Consider the following 22,235-nt stretch of genomic DNA (forward strand, 5'->3'; position numbering starts at 1 on the left):
TAAAACTACTAAATCGTACGAAATATCCAGTTGGTATGAGTCTTTCAGAGATTATAGTGGAGAAAATATGGCGACTTTTTATAGTTGTATGTCGTCTCTTACTTTCTCCGATGTATATGAAAAAAATAACTTGCAAGAAGCGTTTACTGAATTTCATGGTCTCTTTAAATTATTTTTTGATCTATGCTTCCCAATAAATACAAAAAAAAGGTCAAATAAAAAAGGGAATCATAAATGGTTAACGAAGGGTATAAGAAGGTCCTGTATAAGAAAGAGATATCTATACCTAACCCGACAACACGATAAAACGAATGGAAAAATGCTAAATAAAAAATATAAATCATACAGCTACATACTAAAAAAGTGCATATATAAGTCCAGACAACTACAAAATAAGAAATATATAGATAATAATAAAAATAAATGTAAAGCCACATGGGCAGTAATTAATGAAAACATTGATGAACAAAATTCAAGAACACAAATTGACAAAATCGTTATAAAAAACCGGACATATGAAGATCCTCAGGAAATAAGTGACATATTTAATGATTTTTACATACAATTGACAAATAATAATAATTTTAAGTACAATGCTGACGAGATAAACAAAAACATCGATATTAATTATGAACATACAATGTTTCTCAAACCTACAGATGCTATGGAAATATTTAGAATAATTAAAAATCTTAATAACACAAACGCAGCAGGAGTAGATGACATAACCACCAAAGTAATTAAATTATGTGCACCATACATATGTCAACCGCTGTGTTATTTGATTAACTTATCTTTTGAGGAAGGTACTTTTCCTAATATACTGAAAAATCAATAGTTAGGCCACTTTATAAAAAAGGCGACACCCACGGCCATGAATAACTATAGGCCAGTGACGCTTATTCCAATCATGTCAAAAATCTTCGAGAAGGTTATGTTGAGAAGGCTTCAAGAATTTACGACAAGTCATGGTTTACTTAGAGATGAGCAATTTGGGTTTAGACAAATAGTAGCACTTCATTGGCATGTTTCAATTTGGTTAAAATTGTCACCCAGGCTATAAATGATGGCTTACCAGTCGCGGTGATCTTCCTAGACATGAGCAAGGCGTTCGATTTTGTGGATCACAATTTGCTCTTGCACAAATTAGAAAGATATGGAATAAGAGGTAAAGCGAACGAATGGTTGAGAGACTACTTAAATGATAGACAACAATGTGTGGAAATCTCTAAAATCCATAACAATAACAAAAGAGTGGTTCATAGAAGTGCCTTTCAACAAAATAATTTTGGAGTACCTCAAGGCAGTATATTGGGACCATTTTTGTTCCTCATGTATATTAATGATCTCCCAAATGCCGTTTGCCATAAGATAATCTTGTTTGCTGATGACACAACCCTTATTGTAAAAATGAAAACGCTAAACGTATGAATCAGAAATAAATAAAGCAATAGACAAAATAATACACTGGCTAAATTCTAATAATTTACAAATTAATATAGAGAAGACAAAAATGATCCAATTTCATACATATAAAAGAAAACCATTGATGTTAAATGTTAATTATAATAATACGGTCATTGAAGAAGTTGCAAGTACCAAATTTCTGGGTATAAATTTGGATCAGAATTGCAACTGGAAATCACATGTAGATTACGTTTGTGACAAACTCGACAGATTTGTTTATGCTTTAAAAAGATTAAGAGTCACGGTATCCACAGAAGCTGATTTGTGTGCGTATCACGGTTATGTTTCGTCCGTACTCTCATATGGTCTTTTATTGTGGGGAAATTCCGGTGGATTTTATAAAAGCGTTTAGAGTGCAAAAAAATGTGTGCGTGCAATCTGTGGAGCCTGGTAAACAGATAGTTGTAAACACTTGTTTAAAAAATTCAATATTTTACCATTACCTTGTATGTACATTAAAGAATTATGCCTATTTGTTCAACAACATCCAGAGTTATTTGTTAAGAATAAAGATGTAACGAAACGGAATGTAGCTCCCAGAAACAAGCATAAGTTATGTCTACCGCAATGCAAACTCGAACTGTATAAAAGGAACTCGTACGTAAATGCCATAAAGGTATATAACAAATTACCCAATGTTTTTAAAGATTTACCTTTTATCAAGTTCAAAAAAAAGTTGACGCAATGGTTGAAAAAAAAATGTTTTTACGATCTCAGTGAATTTATGTCATATCGCGGAGAAGAAAATTGATCAATAACGTTGATATATGTACTTTTGATAGTTAATGGAGGTTCAAATGTATTAAATAAAATCTTTGACATTAAAATATAGATATGACTTGTTATGGGCAATGGTATGGTATGGTATTAACAGACATAATTAAATAAACATTTTTATCTCTTAAACTGACATATAACTTTGACATTGATTAATAAATTGATGTTACAACTGTCATTGACGGGAGTTCATAATTTTGTGGTTTATTTAGGGTTTAAAATAATTAAAATTAAATAATAGCATTATATTGTACGTACCTCATAATACAAATATTTGCACACCATATGTAATGGTAGAATGTAAATGGGCCATTTAGATTTAAGATCATACTTTGTACACCTACATTCTAGCAAATAAAGAACTTTGACTTTGACTTAGTAATATTATAAATTGAACGCTCTAAATGTTTCGAAATCTACACGCACCAAAAAATCGCTAGTTATAGGTAAATAAACTGTGCGTCTAGTGCAATTGACAGGGGCAGGGAGCGGGGGACGGGGGCGGGGATGCTAGACCTTGACCCATTTCTATGCGCCCGGGCGGCCGTCAGTGTTCGCTTTGATGCGCCGGCGTCGCGTCATAAGTGTCCTTCGTGCGAAATTCTTAAGTGCAAAGTGAGACGTAATTATCAGTGCGCGATGTCACAATATCAATATTCTAATGTCGAGTACACTGAAATGGTCCGAATACTCGCTAGGTGTAACGACAATGTTTCGGAAGCCTGTCGCCAATATGCGATACAATTCCCGAACGTGCCTACACCTAGCCGAGTAACAATGTTAGCTGCCACACAGCGGTTACGTGATTACGGGCAATTCCGGAGTGCCTTGAGGGATAGTGGTCGTCCACCGAGGCACACAGTGCGTGAAGAAGAAGACATATTGGAATTCTTCGAATTAAATCCAGCAGCAAGTACCAATGACGCAGCTCGGCGGTTTAATGTCACACAATACTTCGCGTGGAGTGTCATTCACGGTGAAGGAAAATATCCTTTCCACCTTATCGTGCGCAGGAGCTCACTGAAGCGGACAAACCCGCACGAGTTGCTTTTTGCAATTGGTATTTAAATGAACGGCCTACAATATTATGGACTGACGAGGCTACATTTGGCAGAGTGGGGTTATTTAATACCAGAAATGAACATTTATGGTGTTACGAAAACCCGCACGAACCAAGACCTCATAATTATCAACACCGGTTTAGTGTGAATGTATGGGCGGGAATCGTGAATTCCACATTACTGGGCCCTATCTTTTTGGATAGACTTAACAGTGAAACTTACGAACAATTTCTTACTGAAACACTACCGGTATTAGAAGAAGACATACCACTCGCCGATTTACGTGGTATGTACTTTCAACAAGACGGGGCACCTGCCCACTATGCTCACCGAGTCAGAGACCTATTAAACAGGATGTATCCAGGTCGATGGATAGGACGTGGCGCTTGGCCTCCGAGGTCACCAGATATTACTCCTTTAGACTTTTATTTGTGGGGACATGTTAAGACGCTAGTGTACACAGGTCGTGCAATCACAAGCCGTGATATGTTAATAGAAAAAATTATTTGGGCGTTTAATCAAATTAAAATGAACTCTGAAGTGTTATCGCGAGTAAATGAACAGGTTATTTTTAGGTGTGGACTATGTGTTGGTTGTGAAGGTGACTATTTTGAACGTTATGTGCGCGATACTCACCGACACCCGCGAGACTTGAACTTGAGAGGTAATAATAATTTATAAATATTGATTTGAAATATCTAATTATCATTAAATCAATTACTGTAAATATGTTGATTCCACTTTTTAAATACGCCTACATTTAAAAATAAAAATGGATGAATAGTTTTAAGTTGAAGAATGTTCAACATAACTTTCGTCACATTGCATATGTAATTTAAGTACCTACATAGAATTTGTTCTTATTTTATTTTTTAATGTAGCCAGTCCTAAGCCTGGATAAGTATGAAGGGAGAGTGGATTCAGTATTCGGTACCTACAAACAATTACTTTTATCAAGTGATAACCAGTTACAATTTGACAAGAAAAATACGTCACATACGGTACCTAGTTAATAGTTTGTTTTTATTAAGGTGTTAGTACGTAGGTACTGTGTGAAAGATCAAGGTCATTCCCATGTAACAAATGTCCGATTGTACCTAGGTATTATTTGGCTTTTACGTAAAAAGGCGGGAAATCGTAGCGTAGCTAGTTAGAATTATTACTACCTACGAGTGGTGTTGTGGTACCTACAATAAAATACAGAGTTGAAACGTGTTAGATAAGACAACGAAATATTGAAGCTTTGTTTTTGATGAATGTATTATGTTTTATAAAAAGTCATAGAACAAAAGTTGTTGTTCATGATGTTAGTAATATAGTCCTGAGAGGTTGTTAATGTTTTACCAATAACCCTGTATAATTAAGTTGTGCAGACGATCTATAAGTAATAACACTCCTCACTTCACTTACCACCGTCAGAATACTGTTTTTGCTTGAAAACTTTTCTATGAAAGCAATGCTACACTTAGTTTTTACTAATTTTAAAACAAACAAAAAATTCGCGGATTTAAACAATTTGAACTGACAGCTGCAGTGACAGCAAAATTTTCGATACCATAAACAATATTTTGGTTTTTAACGAATGATCGATTCGTCACAACGATCACGACAACGGAGTTACATTGGCTAGGAAATGTTTGTCGTTATCTCACAGACGATGTCGAAATTCGGTATCGTTTCGCTACAAAGCGATGTTACTTTGTCTAAGCCCCCCGGTGTGTTTCGTAGTTTTTGGTAGAGCTAGGTATTCGTATAAATCCCAATTTCTAAATATCATCTGAAGAGGTCGATCTTTTTCTAACAATTTTAACAAACTTATTTTTTCTTTGTCCGATACTTTAACATGCGGTACACGCCATATAATTTTATTGATCTTTATGTCGTCAATTACTTCACCAGTATTCAGTTTCACTGCATTTAAGTTCGTGTTACTTCTCAGTTCATGTCTACTATTTATGACAATTTTCTTAAAATCTTCAGCAAAACCAAGTATGTTACATAGTGGTATAGAAACGGAAAAATTACCTCCATTAATATTTTTTATACCATTAATGTTCCAGTCCCATGCGTGAGATAGCTTTGATTCACTCTCATTCATCGATATTAATGATTTCATGGTGGTAGTAACTCCCGCATTTTTTATTTTATCAATCTCCACGCCATTTAATTCGTACCTTATATCTTGGAAAAGATAGAGTAGAGCATTATTAGTAAAATTTACACTGCTCGCGGCTTCTTTTGAATCCTTTTTATTAACAACTATGGTTCCTTCCAAATACAAAGTGCTTGCTGACGGTAGTACATACAAGTCCTGTTGGTTGATAGGTATGCGTATCTCGTCATTCCTGTTAAAACTAGTCACGTACGGTTTATATGAATGGTATTCGATGCCTTCAACAGTATTGTCGTAGGTTGGTGCAGATAAAACATCTAAGATATTCATTTTAGTAAACCGATTGCTTTAAGAAATGCTTTATTTTCTCTTGTTAATTTTATTATTTTCCTCGAGCTAGATCTTATGTGACTGGGAGCTTGATGTAAACTGAGGATTTTTTCTGGATGATATATATATTTATTATATTCAATCATTTTTTCTTCTTAGATGTAAATATAGCTGTACTTCTTCACCGCGTAAATTTATTAGTTGATTGTTTATGTCCAGTAACCGTATATGTATGCAGCTTATGTTGTTTTGGTTAATCGGAAAGTATATTGCGTTTTTAGGATTCTATGATTCTATATCCTGGTGGCACGTTGAGTGCAAATTCGTGGATAATGTGACTGGGCTCTCCGTTTATGTACGAACTACTGACAATATCACATTCAATCCTGATCACGGTTGTTGGTAAAATGTTAACTGGGAACTGTGAGACATGCAATTTATTACCTTTCAAGATCTGCTTATCATACCCTAGTAGATTTCGAAAAGTGTCTTCCTTATCGAAGTTTATATCTTTTGAACAGAGTATTGTAGTTTTTAGATTTTTGGATTCCCCCTTCGACCGCTCAAACGTTTGGACGTGTACACTTACTCAAAAATTGTTAAATTATTGTTTTATTTAAATAAATTCAGACGTATTAAATAAAGTGAAGTACTAGGCACGCAGCAACAGCGAAGAGTTTATGTGCGAGCGATACAGCACGGTTAGAGTGAGACGTCAGTGGAGCAAACGAGTGTGACTACATAAACTGTGAACCTTCGATACAGAAAATCAAGTCGACATGCCCAGAGTAGTACGTTCACCGACCGGCAGCGGCTCACAGCAAACTTCTGATTCGGACGCTGTTCCTGCTACTATTGAATCTGCTCCGTCTTTTGTATCCCAACGTCACAAAAGACAAAGAGAATCCAGCGAAGAAAAATTTTTAACTCTTAAAGAAGAAATAAAAGCAATGTTTATAGAATCGGAGAAAAAGCAAGAAAGTATGTTTGAATCGAAATTGAATAAACTCATATCAGAAATTGCGGATGTAAAGATGCAGAATATGGAAATTAAGAAGAGCAATGAAGATATGGAGAAAAATTTTGCTATACTGACCAAACAATATGAAGAAGTTTTAAAGAAGGTAGAAAGTCTGGAAAATGAACGAAAGCAGCATTTATTGAAGATTGTAACACTAGAAACAACAATAGAAGATATGCAGAGGAGCTCTCTTCTCTCGGAGAAATCTTCTTCTATTGAAATCAGAAATGTACCACTAACATCCGAAACGGAAACTAAATCAGATTTGTGCAATATTGTCCAGAACACATGCAAAGTGCTAAATGTAGCTATACCTCATACAGCTATTAGGGATGTTTTTCGCATAAACACAAAGTCCGGTAAAGGTACAATAATCGCTGATCTAACTTCTACCATATTAAAAACTGAAATCATTCAAAGAGTGAAATCATATAACAAAGAGCACCCAGACCAACGCCTAAATTCTAATGTTATCGGAATTAAGGGTCAATCGACCCCAATTTATATATCTGAAGCACTCACAGCCAAAGGCCGGCGTTTGTTTTTCTTAGCAAGGGACATAGCAAAAACCAAGGAATACAAGTTTTGCTGGACAAAAAATGGAAAAATATATCTTCGCAAGGATGAACAAGCAGCCCGCATTGAAGTTAAGGACGAGACGCAACTCACTGCTCTCAGAAACCAACTATGACTAGGGTCAGTTATATTCACCTACCTTCTACTTTAATTCTTATCTTATGTTGAATTTCTTTTTGTAGTGTTTTGTTTGCCTTGGTACTTTTTGCGATGTGTATTCCAGCCTATTTTGAATGATTGCAATGTTCTTATTATATTTCGTAGCCAACTTCTATCTCATCCAAACAAACTTAAGCGCTTTAATTTTGTGCCACGTATAACTTTACATCAAAATTCGATTGCACAAATAACAATAACATAGTCAATAACCTTGACAATGTTTCTGCTGGGTCATCATTTTTATGTAGCCCAGAATCATGTGAATCACATTTATCATCAGACTTATCTTCTAACTACAGCTTAAAGATACTAACTCAAAACATTAGGAGCATCACGAAAAATTTTTCCCAATTTGAGGTTTTGCTATCTAGGATAAAAATTTCATGTGATATAATTATCTTGACAGAATCTTGGAATGCTAAAGCTGCATATTTTCCATCATTAATGAACTTTGAAACTTACTTTACAAAAAATAATAGCAATCAAAATGATGGAATCGTAGCATATGTAAAGGAGGGACTTGTCTGTTCAGTAAAGGAAGTATCTTTAATTAATGCCACTTGTCTGATAATAGAGGTGCAAGATAAGCTAGTTGTAATAGGAATCTATAGATCACCATCCCAACCTAATACAGATAATTTCATAAATTCTTTGGATACTGTTCTAAGTAGGTACAGTAATCACTGCAATGTAGTTATTACAGGTGATCTGAATATCGATATAAAAGAGAATAACACAGATAGGAACTCCACAGATTATTTAAATCTTCTGGCTTTCCACGGCTTTTTGCCAGGTCACTTATTTCCAACCAGGGAAAATAATTGTCTTGACCATGTTATGGTTAAATCAAAGTTTCCTACGGTCTCGCTTGTTCTACAGTCATTCTCTACTGACCATTCTCCTGTACTTTCGTGCCTTCTGCTGGACAAGCAACCATCAACTAAAAAAATTACTACTTACCGTAAAATCAATTACGAAGGTATCCTTACTGACATTCATTCCCATGACCTAAATCATCTTGTCAATTCACATGATGTAAATATTTCCGCTGAACAGTTAATTAATTTTTTTAATAAATCAATTATGAGTAATACACTTACGTTAATTACCCCGAGAAAATTACGCTGCATTAAGCCGTGGATAACTCCAGGTTTGATTCGATGCATTGCTAATCGTGATCGCATGCACCTAAGATGCAAAAAAGAACCCACAAATGTGATACTCAACTTAACTTACAATAGGTATAGAAATTATTGTAATGATCTACTAAAACGATTAAAACAAAACTTCCACAAAAATGAATTGAATCAAAACGCTAAAGATCCAAAAAAGAAATGGAAAATAATAAATTCCATTACTAATAGAGATAATATTAAATCATCAGCATCGGATTTATTAAAAATAGCAGACACCCCTCTAACTGCATTGGAGAGGATTAACACATATTTTGCTAACATTGGCAAAGAGCTTGCAGAAAATATCACGCCTTGTGGAACCCATTCTACTATTGATTCAACAGTGACACCCCTAAACTCTATGGTTATGCTTGAAACTACTGAAGAAGAAGTTAGGTCTTTAATTGAGGGATTGAAAACAGACTGTGCTGTGGGGTGGGATGGGATCTCAACTAAGATTATTAAGATGGCTAAGGACGAAATCGTTCCACCGTTAACGTATATTATTAACCAGGCTATAAGTAATGGTGTATTTCCCGATTGTTTCAAAAGATCTGTTATCCATCCCATTCACAAGGCAGGGGATAGAGACTGTGTCTCCAACTATCGGCCAATATCAGTCTTACCTGTCCTGTCTAAAATCTTAGAAAAAATTATGAACAAGAGGCTGCTTTCATACCTTGAAAAACAAAACATCCTAGCCCAAAACCAATACGGTTTTAGACGGGGCAGATCGACAGCGCACGCGGTTTCTGATCTTGTCAATGAGGTTGCCGGTCACATTGATAGGAAAGAAAAATGCGTTGGAGTCTTTCTGGACCTCACAAAGGCTTTTGACACGGTCTCTATCCCTCTGCTTATTAACAAAATGGAAAAAATTGGAATTAGAGACAAAACGCTTAATTTATTTAGCGATTATTTACAGAGTAGATTCCAAAGGGTTACTATTAACAGTCTTTACAGTAGCGACACCCCTGTCACCTATGGCGTACCCCAGGGCAGTGTGCTCGGCCCAACACTTTTCCTTATTTATATTAATAGTTTATGTAATCTAGCACTACATAATTGTAAAATATTTACATTTGCCGATGACACTGCGTTAATTTTTCATGGGAAAACATGGGAAGAAACAATGATGATTGCTGAAACAGGACTTAAAACAGTTGCAAATTATCTAAATCAAAATTTACTCACCTTAAACATTTCAAAATCAAAGTACATAATTTTTGCTAATACCGAAAAAACACTCAAAACAGCAAATTCTTTTAAAATTCAATTCCACTCCTGCCAAAACTCAGCTTTGAATACATGCTCTTGCAAGTGCTTGGATAGAGTGAAGACAATTAAGTACCTTGGTATTCTTCTAGATGAGAAATTAACATGGTGTCCGTACATTGACCTACTCGCTGGGAGAACTAGAAAGTTGATATATATCTTTAAAAAGCTAAGGCATGTGGCCGATGAGAACCTTCTTAAAACTGTATATTATGCTTTAGCTCAGTCTATATTATCATATTGTATCACGTCTTGGGGCGGAGCGCGCAAAACTCATTTGATCAAATTGGAACGGGCTCAACGTGCACTCCTTAAAGTGATGAAGTTTAAGCCATTTAGATATCCCACAGCAGATCTGTACGCTAAATGGAATGTCTTAACAGTAAGGCAATTATTTATAAAGGAGACTATAATGTCTCAACACCGAAAACTGGTGTTCTCTCGAAAATCGACGGCTAGGCGTAGTGATAGGGTCTGCAAAACTGATTTTTATAAAACAGTCTTTTCGGAGAAGTTCCAATGCTATCTGGGACCAATGCTATATAATAAAATAAATAAAATTCTTAAAATATTTCCACTAAACAATCACTCTTGTAAAAAAACTTTAATGAAATGGCTGCAATCACAAACGTATGAAGATGTGGAAAACTTACTCGTAACTCTAAAGTGATTTAATTTATCGAAATTCTGTACCCAGACCCAGCATACCTTTAAATACCTTAGTTTTCCTTTTAAATAAAAATTACAATACTCATGCGCTAGGATGTTCACTATCAGTATCACGTATCACTATAGTTAAATCAGTATACATAATTATCAATCAATATATTTTTACCAATCAAATAAAGTTGGAATATACACTATTGTGAACTTTTGAGCATACATTTTTTTTACCTACAAATACATAAGCATAAACTGTTTTCCTAAAATTTAACCTTTTTCTTTGTATTAGGTACTTTAGTAACATTTATTGTATCAAAACAAATTCATGCTCTTCTAATATTAAAAAAAAAACATATAATAATAATTTTTTTAAATATTTTAATAAAAGCAAATAATTTTTATAATAGCAAAATTACTTTAAATTAATCTACTAATATTTAATTCAAACATTCGCATTTCATATACTTACTCATGTAACTATCTTACTCATTATTGTATTAAAAATAAATGTGCCGAAGTTCATAGTCTTTGTGTTCAATATACGTTGTTTGTGTGTTTGTTGTAAAAATGACGGTATTATTGAAAAATACAGGTTGTTAAAATAACTCCTCACTGTACTATGATTAAGTTATAAAGAACTTGTTTTTATATTTTTACCCACAAATACAAATTGTAAAAGTTTGTATGATTAAGTTAATTAAGAATATTCGATTAAAGTAAAAACTACTGTTGAAATAACGGAGTAATGTACATGTTCGTGTGTTGTTTCATGGGAAGTACTAGCGTCTAAGATACAGGCTCGGCCTAGTTTAGACGTTAGTGTTCACTCAGACCAGTGCTTGGGGAATTGTATTATCGGTTTAAGATTATTGTGTATGTGTGTTTTGGTTGCAATAAAGGTTATTTTTATTTTATTTTTTTAGAGTATTGTTATTGCACTGTAGTTTTATCGAAGCATTTTGTATTTTGGATTTAATATAATCACTAATATCTTGAAGTTCATAAGTTCCTTCGGGTATTTCAATTACTTCCTTGGATCCATAGTAGAACTTATTGTTCTTTTTATCAATATTTGGAATAGAATTAAACGTTGAGAAATGCAATAATGCGCATTCGTACTGACCGTTTAATTGTAATTTGTTTGGATAGCATGTAGACAAATCTGATAAGTTTCCAGTTATTGACAAAGTGAGGGACATCTTGAGAATGATAAAAATGAAAGAATAACATATTAATTTATACACGTTTATTTTTCCAAAAAATCCTTAGATATTCTAAACATAAGTGTCCACAATTCACAGAATTGAATTTTTGGTATCTTGTGTAGTTGTAAAAAATATTATAGTTTTTTAAGCACCGTATCAATTCGAGAGGCGGTTTTAAATCACCAAAGCTGTCAAAATATTCACAATAATTATTAAATTTAACATAAGCTACCCAATGCGTTCCTTCATTTTTTGAATTGTCCAAATTCACAATAGCACATTCAACCTGTTTTGGTTTTCTCGTTAGCTGATCTTTCATGTAAACTACTCGAAAGTATGGCAAGTCGCGTGAGTGCTTTTTGATATCGATATCAGTTAATGGACGATTAGGTAGCTCTCTTATCAGTTTTTTGATGAATTTATAAACAAACCTGTACCATTTTTATGTGGTTTAATGTACAACCCTTTTCCTATAGCTAATGCTTCCATAGTTTTATTGTGTCGTTCAGTTTCTTGTAAATTTTCTCGAGCTGTTCTATAATCGTTAACAGTTTTTGCGATGCCAGCAGCACCACCCGCTTAAGATCCTAATGCCGATAAAGCAGCAAAAATTGGGATGGTATGGGTATGACCCGAGGAACTCGTACTTTCTGTACGCAAGGAAATATTTTTCTTGCAGCCAAGTAAGCGGCGTTTATAAGAGCCTTATTGTCCTTGTGTTTTAGTTTTCTAATTTTTGATCTCATTTTCGACACAAAGCTGTTAAACGTTTTAATTCCTGCACCAGACTTTATTTTGGCTTTCATGACTTTGCTCACTAACCATGAGCTAAGTTTTTCCCCTTTTCCTGCATCCTTAGACCTAAGTCTTTGTTTAGCCATGTTTACCACTTGTAAATCGGCTTTGTGTCGATTAGGTAAATCTGTATGCAATATCGTGATGCATACAAGCTTCGTCTAACTTGTTTACGCCTCGATCTCCACGTAGTAAACGTTTTTGAAGTTTAGTACCTGGTCCACAATAATTGTAACCAGGCAAATGAAGTTCAAAGGGTAAATTATTAATCACACTATTAACTAGTCCACCACCTTGCATCGTTCAAAGCAAAATGAAAGAAATAATAATGTTTATATGACTGATTTGATATCTACTTTTATCAATTCACTATCGCAGCTCTGTTGATCCAACTATTTTCTGCGTTACTTAAACCTGACCATTTCACAAACAATTTATTTCCTTTTCTTTTTAAATCTTTTTCTATCAAATAAACGCTTGGGAAATATGTTTTTTGAAGTTCCGGTTCATAAAAAGTTCCTAAAATAGCTTGTTTTCGTTGATCTTCTATGTGATACGTTGTGGGTGTGGTATAGTTAACTTTTTTTATGGTAAATATTTCAGTTGACCAGTTAGGAGTATATCCCTTTTTAAAAACATGCTTGTATTTACTAATGCGAACACTGTCACCAACTTTGAACTTTGGTACGCAACGAAAAGATATGTGCTTATATGTTCTTTTTATATTGTCTTTTACGTTTAACTCATTGCATTTATTTACTTCAACAGGTTTGCATTTAATAGTACGGTGCTTTGTGTTGTTATACATTTTCAACGTATCTTGTAACACCGTTACATACCACTTGTAGTTTCCGTTCATACTAAAACACTTATACAATTTATTTTTAATAGTTTTTATCAAACGCTCTACAATTGAAGCTTTCTTTGTAGAAAAGGTCGAGTAATGGTTAATATTAAACTTTTTCATGAGCATTTGGAATGAAGTATTATAAAACTCTGTTCCTGAATCTGTTTGTAAATTAACTGGTTTGCCGTTGACTTTTATTGAGTATGTTCTCAAATGCAGCAGTAACATCAATTTTATTTTTCGATTTGAGCGGCGCGGCCCAGGCGTATTTTGAGAAACAATCAATCACCAATAATATGTAATTGTAACCTTTGTTGTATTTTCTTAAATTTTGCATGTCCATTAGATCAGCTTGCCACAAATCATCAATCCCTTTTAAAATGACAGATCGTCGATTAATTTTTTTTCTCGCTGCTTTATGGATTTCATTTACAATTTCTTGTTTGGACATTATGATGACTTTTTAGGTGCTAATAAGTTATCTACAGCTGTTTTTGTGTAAAACTTTTCTTCTAAATGAATGGAAACTTCATATATCTTCGCTTTTAAAGTATTTTGTACATCGTCCATAATTCGAGCTTGCATTAACAGCATGGCTTTATGTAAATCTTTTGTTATTTTTGTCATGAATTGATCGACATAGACCTTATTTACGGCGTCATCTGGCTCTACAGGAGTTCTGACACCTCTTAACGTCGCAGCTTTCAAATCGAATTCACCATTTTCTGTTTTTGTCAATGAATTATCATTACACTCGAATAATTCTGTCAATCGCATTCTTTTATGAATGTAATGACCAAATTTGTTTATATTCATTTTAAATGTAGTAGTATTAGTATGCTTTTATTGAAGGGTTAACAGTAAAATGAAACGTATGCAGAGGATGGAAGATATTTATTAACTGATAACCTTACTTTCACGTAATTCTTCAATGATGGAGGTTATTTCATTGTCCAGCCCAGTGTTGCCAGCGTCTCGTGAAGCAATCAAAAGTTTTAATCTATCCACTAGTTCGTTTGGTTTGTCCCAATAAACATAATCTACGTTTTTTCTCCACACTTTTGTCAAGGGTAGTCCATTTCCCTTTGGTTGATTATAGATCTGATTTGTACTTTGTAATTTGAAAAGAGGTTTAATAATTTGCAAATATATTTGTCCTTTGCTACTTTTGATGGGTTTGTTTGGTTCAAAATCTCGACGATGTGCATTTGTATCGAGCAGCATGAACTTGTAATGTTGCATATCATTATCTGTCACTATACTCAAGTCTACATCTTTTTTTAGCAGCAACTGTCTCAAACCGGGTGTATTACGATATTTGCGACCCGCTGTAACAAAATCGTCACCAATCGTAATGCTAACTGAACCTAACATAAGTTTTCCACGCTCTATCCGAACACTGAATGGTACATCATGTAGTGCTTCAGGAGATAGGGACCAAGATGATGTATCACATTCTTCGTTCTTATCACCCATGGATTGAAATGAAGATTCACTGTCGATTTCATTTTCATCACTGCTGTCTTCGTACTTTCTGCTACTAGAGGCTTCATTGTTTAATGTATGACTGTTTTCCAGGATTTTTCCATTTTCATTAGAAGTAGTTTCATTACTGGTGTTGGTTAGTAAATTAAGTGATTCGGTTATAGGTTTAAAAACCGTTTCTAATGCTTGCTTATTGCCAATCTCAATCTCTCTCATGGCGCGTACTTTTTTCTTTACAGTCGCTGAAGCATCTACTATTTGTCTTTTCAATGATTTTTCCATCGTTGATAAATGTATGGTTATCTCATAAGAGTTGTTAAAGGAGTAATAAGGTAACAAGTCAGGAGTCTTAAATATATATCATTTTCTTATTCAAAGACGACAAATGTGTCAAACTTATTTCTATAACATCCATTATTTTTAGGGCAATCTTTATTTATTACCAGAAAGTTGTAAGGTTCACTCCAAATTTTAGAACACATTTCACGAAACTGAGCCCAAGTCATATCTGTATTAACGTGTTCTTCATAAATATGCTTCAGATTAATATCATCCTGCTTAAATAGTACGATAAGGTTAGCGTTGTCTCTTACTAACTGTTTTGGCACTTTACTATACGTTTGATTGAGATAAAAACAATCGATATTTTTGTGTCGACCCATTGCAAAGTAATCTCGCATGTTACTTTGATTTTCACATGCAACGTCATCAAATATTATGACAGAGTTCGGTTTAGCATCCTGAACACTTAAAACGTCTTCATTTCCATGATATTTCTGAAATGAAATACCTGGAACTCGTTGTAAAACACTTTCCAGAAATCTATACTTAAGTTGGTGCAAAGTTTTGAATAACCGTAAACATTTTGAAATTTTAAACCATTTTCATGGATAAGAAGACCAATAAGCAAATTAGTTTTTCCACAATTTGACGGACCACAAATTATACAACGTACTATGTTAGGTAATAATTCACTATGACGAGCATGAGTCTTGAGAATATCATCACAGATAGTGTTTACATTCAATGTTTGGGATTGTTTAATAAACTTCATGTCTCAGAATGGTAAAATACGTTCATAGCCTTCACTTATAAACTTTTTTGATCAATCGAATCACAAATTACACATGGTAAGCCTGTGAGAATACTCGACTAAATGGATCGAGTCGATTATCGGATATTGAACATTCTCTACCACTATCGGCTGCGAGGCGCACCCGCCGAGCGACCAGCCACCTTTGGGCGTTCTATTCCATGATATGTGTCGCTCATAACCTACACTACCTACCTACCTACTACTAAAGGATCTAATAACACTGCTATATTTGGTATATATCTTCCATAGAAGTTTATTTTACCTAAAAATTGTCGAACATTTTTTTTGTTTTAGGAGCTCGTGGCTAACCTATAGTCGCATAAGTGATTCGATCACAGGTTAAGCTATGCTTGACGCGGTTGGTCTGTAGATGGGTGACCATCTTTGTCATAACGAGTTCCTCCGTGTTTCGGAAGGCACGTAAAATTGTGGGTCCCGGCTGTTATTCCTACATCTTTGACAGTCGTTACAGGTAGTCAGAAGCTTGAAAAAGTCTGCGGCCAGTCTAACCAAGGGATATCGTGTTGCCCAGGTAACTGGGTTGAGGAGGTCAGATAGGCAGTCGCTCCTTGTAAAACACTGGTACTTAGCTGAAACCGGTTGGACTGGTAGCCGACCCCAACATAGTTGGGAAAAGGCTAGGCCAATGATGATTTTTTTTTGTTTTAGGAACGGGAAATTCTTTTATAGCTTTGAAATGAAACTACTTTTACGGATTTTTTCGCGGTTTAATTATAGTTATTAAATTATCCTTTAATGGAGTCACCGTATATTTTGTATAATGTGACCTAGGTATTTCACTGAGTCTTGTGCAAAGTTACACTTAGTGAATTTCAATCTGAAGCCCTCTTTTGAAATTGCTTATAACGATAAGTGTTTTATATGTTTTTTAAATGTTTTAGAATACACCAAAATGTCGTCAATGAAATTTACTGTAAAGTCTGATAATTTGTGTTTTCTAATAATAGGTACTTGTTAGTATTCTTTGGAAAATTGCTGGAGATGTTTTTAAACCATACGGTAGACAGGTCCATTGAAAATGGTTTTCCTGTGTTACAACATGCAGTTTTTTTCCTGTCCTCTACTTTTAAAGGTATTGACCAAAAAGCGGAATTTATGTCTAATGTCGAAAAGAATTTACAATTTCGTGTCTTAATCCTTAAATCCTCTATAAATGGAAATGGTTGCGACTGTGGTACCACAATTTTATTTAAATCACGAAAATCAATACACAGTCGACATTTTCTACCTTCTTCCTTCTTATATGCTAATGTAACCGGAGCTGCAAAAGGACTGTAAGACTCTTCAACTAATTTTTTTTCTAACAATTTTGAAACTTGGTCTTCTATCTTTTTCTTATCTAGATAGTTGCACCTATATGGTCTTTTGCTGCAATATGTATCTACTAGTAGAGCTATGTGTGCTTCATAGCCCTTCACTGTACCCACATCATACTTATCTTTTGCAAATAATGATTTTTATTTACATACTAATTCATCTATTTTGGATTGTTGTTGAATGTCTAAATGATTGACTGAAATGTTGAAGTTTGTTACTTCTATGTGTTCATTGAAGTTAACTTTACAATTATCATTATTATTATTAATGAAATTTTGTTTGTTTTGTATTTTGTCACCTGTAAAGCCATGAATATTTTCATTATTTTGCTTTTTCTCTTTCTTTTGTTTTTGAGTGATTGTTAAGTCTTCATTCTGAATAAGCTGATAGGATTTTATGCAATCCAACCCAATCAAAACATCGTAATCAAAGTTTTGTTCATCTATGACAAAAACATTGGCATTTTCTTCAATATCTAAAATCTTAATCTTAAGAGTGACAATCCCTCTAGACTTTTTTACACCAATAATCGTTTTTAATTTTGCGTTATTGTTAATGTCGCAGGGGTGGTATTAAGGACAATAATCTTGAATTAATTAAACTTACATTAGATCCTGAATCATAAGCCCCCAGCGTCTCTATGGAACCTTTTTTTTTAATTTTATTTTGATTAATGGTGGTATTACTAGTTTTTTGGATCTATTTCATTTTAACTCATTTCTAATTCGGAATTATTTACACTTCGAATGGACTCTTTTTAAAAACGATCGTTATCTTTGTTTTTAAACCAACATACAGATTCTGGGTGATATCGAGTACCTTTTTTTTCCTTTTCACAGATTTTGCATGCTTTTTCCTTAAATTTATTTTCTTTAATCTTAGTTTCTACCCCCTCTAAGATTCCCTTTTTCTCCACAATCTTTTTATTCATTAAATGTTCTAAACCTCGTATACTATTAAACAAATCTTCTGTATTTTTTAATTTGTTTCTATCTATTTTATCAGCTATAAAATGTAGTAACCCAGTTGCAATTTAATCAATTAAAGTAGGTTTATCTATGCATTTATTTACCTCTAACAGAAGCCTCTCTTTCTTTAAAGCATAATCCAGTAACGAGCCCTGGCTGTATTTAAATAAAATAGCATATTTTATGGGTGTCCAGCCCTTGCTTGCATATGTCTCACAAAAGCTTGTTTTCCACGTACACCATTCAGAATCAATTGTATACTTAATAAGCATAGAATTATACCAATCTTGACAAGAATCATCTAAAAATAAACGAAACACTTGAATTTTTTGAATGTCCTCACCAATACCTATACGAACACATTCAGTTTCAAAGATGGCCATCCACTGTGTAACACTTGTAGTTTTCTTTGTGAACTTTTCTAGTACAAACTTTTCAGATAATTTCTTTAAATTAAATTGTTTGGATTCCTTCTTCAATTCTGCAAAATTTTCCAAGATTTTTGTCAAAGCTTCTATAGACATTTCACGCGTAGGAACTCGCTCTTGCATTTTTTGAGTAGCCTGTTCCAATCAATATCCTCTAAATTTCATATTCCCATCATCATCCATATAAGTGTCACGTAACTCTTCCGTTCATGAAATCCAAACTTGTCTTTTTTCATGTCTCCTTTGTAGTGTAGTTTTGACCTTCAAAAAGGCCTGGGTTTTCATTACAACATCATGCAATTTGACTGGCTGTAATTGTTCCGGAATAATAAACACGTTTTTTTCGACGTCCGTAATTGAGGTTATGCATAAAATGTTTGTCTTCGGGTCTTCCTTTTGTTTTACCATGAATTCAAATTTTAGCTTTTCCATGGTGTCAACAGCTATAATTAACGTTGTTTTGTAATATGATAGTTCCTTCATTATTGAAACAAAAACCAAGTTGTTGCTCTAAAAAAAAGTAATTCATTTTTGGTTATAAAATCAAAATTACAAGTGAGGTAAGTACTTCAAAATCCATGTTTAGCTACACAGTACACATTAATTAATAACATTTACTAACCTGTAAAAAAGAAACAACGTTAAATGCTATTGCTTCAATTAATATTTTATTTTACAATGCTGCACCTTTAATTGCACAAGCTAGAGAGAAACCATATTAAGAGCAGTGCTGCCACCATTAAAAACTATCCTTTGACAAAACGTCAAAGATGAACGCGCGCGTATTTAATTTAAAGGAAGTGAAAAAGGTCTTACTTTCCATATATGTCGGCGTGGCTCTCTTTTGGGGGGGACTCTCTATTGTCAGGATAGCAGACATCGGGATAAGGTATTCAATAAACACACATTCACGCCTCATTATCTCATTATTGTTTAATACTAACCCTATCTGGACATATTCCCAACAACGTCCGCCCATCACCGCTTGCTAAGCGCGCTGGAGAGAACAAACGGCGCAACAAACTCCCCGGCCTTGCGCTGTCCATCATTACACATTTTTTAGTTACTTTACACTATTCACAATATTAACAACACAATCACCAATTACGTCTCAACAATTACTAACTTTAATATTACGCAATAATCACTTAGTAACACGACCATCTTCAAAACTTATAATCCACTATTCTAAATTCAAATATACCCGCGCTTCTATTTTACAACCAGCCAGTATTGGCGCGAACAGTAACTATATACATAGGTTTTATGAATGAGGTTGCGAACTATTTATCACCAATGAGGTTTTAATTATGATTTAGGTATTTATTCTCATGCTCATCTACGACATATATATATTTTACATGTCTTCCGGTGATGATTCGTTTCATTCTGCTTGTTCCTCGCTCAAGAACAGCTTCTCTTCGCTGACGGAGACTTTGGGAGAGTTGTTGCGTAATAAATTTGAAGGCCAATTTCAGCAACAAAATATAAACATATGCCACATTAATGCGCAGAGTGTGCCTAGTCACTATAGTGACCTCCTCGATACCTTTTCGAACTCTGGCGTTCATGCCATCCTGATTTCGGAGACATGGCTCAAACCTCATCTTCTTTCGACTACTTACCCCCTTCCTGGCTTCGTTCTCATTAGGAACGACCGCACTGAGAAAAGAGGCGGCGGTGTCGCGATCTACCTCAGAAGCGAGTTCCCTTTTAAGATTCTCGCCACTTCTCTGACTAACTCTGCTTCGGCCAAATTCCTCTTTCTTGAGGTCTATGACAAAGAGGTTAAACTTGTCCTTGGCGTCGTCTACTGTCCTCCATCAGTGGACTATTTCTCCAGAATCGAACCGGTGCTGGAATCTATAGGGTCTGAGTACTCGCACGTTATCGTCATGGGCGATTTCAACACAGATCTCCTTTCCCAAAAGTCATCTCGCTCCCGTAAACTCCTCCAAATCATCAGTTCCTCCAGTCTTCATGTTCTTCCCCTTCAAGCCACTCACCACAACATCAACCGACATGATACGTGGCTTGATCTAATCCTGCCCTCGACTCCTTCCTTGGTCTTAGCCTCCGGACAACATCCTGCCCCTGGTTTTTCACACCACGACCTCATCTTCCTATCATACATCCTTAAACCGCCTAAACCCCATCCTAGGTACTGCACTTGCGATCTTTTGCTCGTATGGATGCGGAGGTATTGCATAGGGATGCGTTTAAATTAAATTGGGACGAGTTGTGTAATGCTCCCAACATTGATAGTAAAATAAATATACTTTGCAACTCAATTAGGGAGTTGTACGACAAGCATGCCCCGGTCCGCAAAGTGAAAATTAAACGTCTGCCTGCCCCGTGGATGACCAGGGGAGTTCAAATGATGATGCGTCGTCGGGATAAGTTGTTTCGCAGGTTTAGGAGGGATCGCTGTGAAGAAAACTGGCGCCTGTTTAAAGCTGCAAGGAATAAGTGTAACCAGGTGATACGTAACGCCAAACGCCAGCACATTCTCAACAATATATCTTCTTCCTCCCCTGGCGATGTCTGGAAGTTCCTCGGTTCTCTAGGCATTGGTAGGATGAGGAACCAGAGCTCTCACTTCACTCTTGGCTTGGATGATATAAATACATTTTTTACCACCTCCTCTCCCATGGATCACCAAGTCAAGAGCCGCAGCTTATCTCAATTGTCAGAGTTGATGCGGCCTAATATTCCACAGTTTTCATTTTCCTCAGTTGCCGAAGATGACGTCAAAAAGGCTATCCTCTCCTTCAAATCCAACGCCATAGGGGCTGACGCTATCAGCCGCCGAATGATCACTTCCATCCTAGAATTCCTACTCTCTCCAATTTGCCATATTATAATTTTTTCCGTTTACACCGGTCAATTTCCTGAACAATGGCGTATGGCACACGTCATACCCTTACCTAAAGTCCTCAATCCCACCCTACCCAGTCATTTTCGTCCCACTTCCATTATCCCATTCCTATCCACGGTGCTGGAAGATTGTGTCCATAGCCAATTGTACAAACACATCTCTCGGTACAACCTGTTAAACCCACTGCAGTCTGGTTTCAGGCCTGGCCACAGCACAACCTCTGCGCTGCTCAAAGTGACCCACGATATTGCGGCGGGCATGGAGGATGCTAAAGCTACTGTCATAGCTCTGGTTGACTTGTCAAACGCCTTCAATACCGTGAGTCATGACATTCTCCTGTCTATCCTGGATACCCTTATGATGCCATCTGAAGCCCTTAATTGGTTTTCTTTATATCTTGGGGGTCATCGGCAATCAGTTCGCGTCGGTGAGTCCTCATTGAAATGGTGCGAGCTGAGTTCCGGTGTTCCCCAAGGCGACATTATTTCTCCATTACTTTTCTCTATCTTCATTAATCTTTTAACTCAACATCTTCAGTGTTCGTATCATCTATATGCTGACGACTTGTAGCTTTACTC

The 22,235-nt window shown here is 35.2% G+C and overlaps 2 protein-coding genes across 2 annotated transcripts; both read left to right on the top strand.

Moving 5' to 3' along the window:
• Positions 1–6,527: 6,527 nt before the first annotated feature.
• LOC113507523 lies at positions 6,528–7,460 on the top strand. Its single transcript, XM_026890378.1, has one exon. The coding sequence runs from the start codon at positions 6,528–6,530 to the stop codon at positions 7,458–7,460; it is 933 nt and encodes a 310-aa protein (XP_026746179.1).
• A 13,048-nt stretch (positions 7,461–20,508) lies between these two features.
• LOC113507524 lies at positions 20,509–21,975 on the top strand (the record flags this gene model as incomplete). Its single annotated transcript, XM_026890379.1, has 1 exon — positions 20,509–21,975. A coding segment is annotated over exon 1 (1,008 nt), but the record flags the coding sequence as incomplete, so codon positions are not given.
• Positions 21,976–22,235: the final 260 nt, after the last annotated feature.

Source organism: Trichoplusia ni, unplaced genomic scaffold (assembly GCF_003590095.1).
Source record: "Trichoplusia ni isolate ovarian cell line Hi5 unplaced genomic scaffold, tn1 tig00002305, whole genome shotgun sequence".
Lineage (NCBI taxonomy): Eukaryota > Metazoa > Arthropoda > Insecta > Lepidoptera > Noctuidae > Trichoplusia > Trichoplusia ni.

What these genes read in the sequence shown, in the direction of transcription:
- LOC113507523 (XM_026890378.1), top strand. Translation starts at nt 6,528, where the DNA reads ATGCCCAGAGTAGTACGTTCACCGACCGGCAGCGGCTCACAGCAAACT.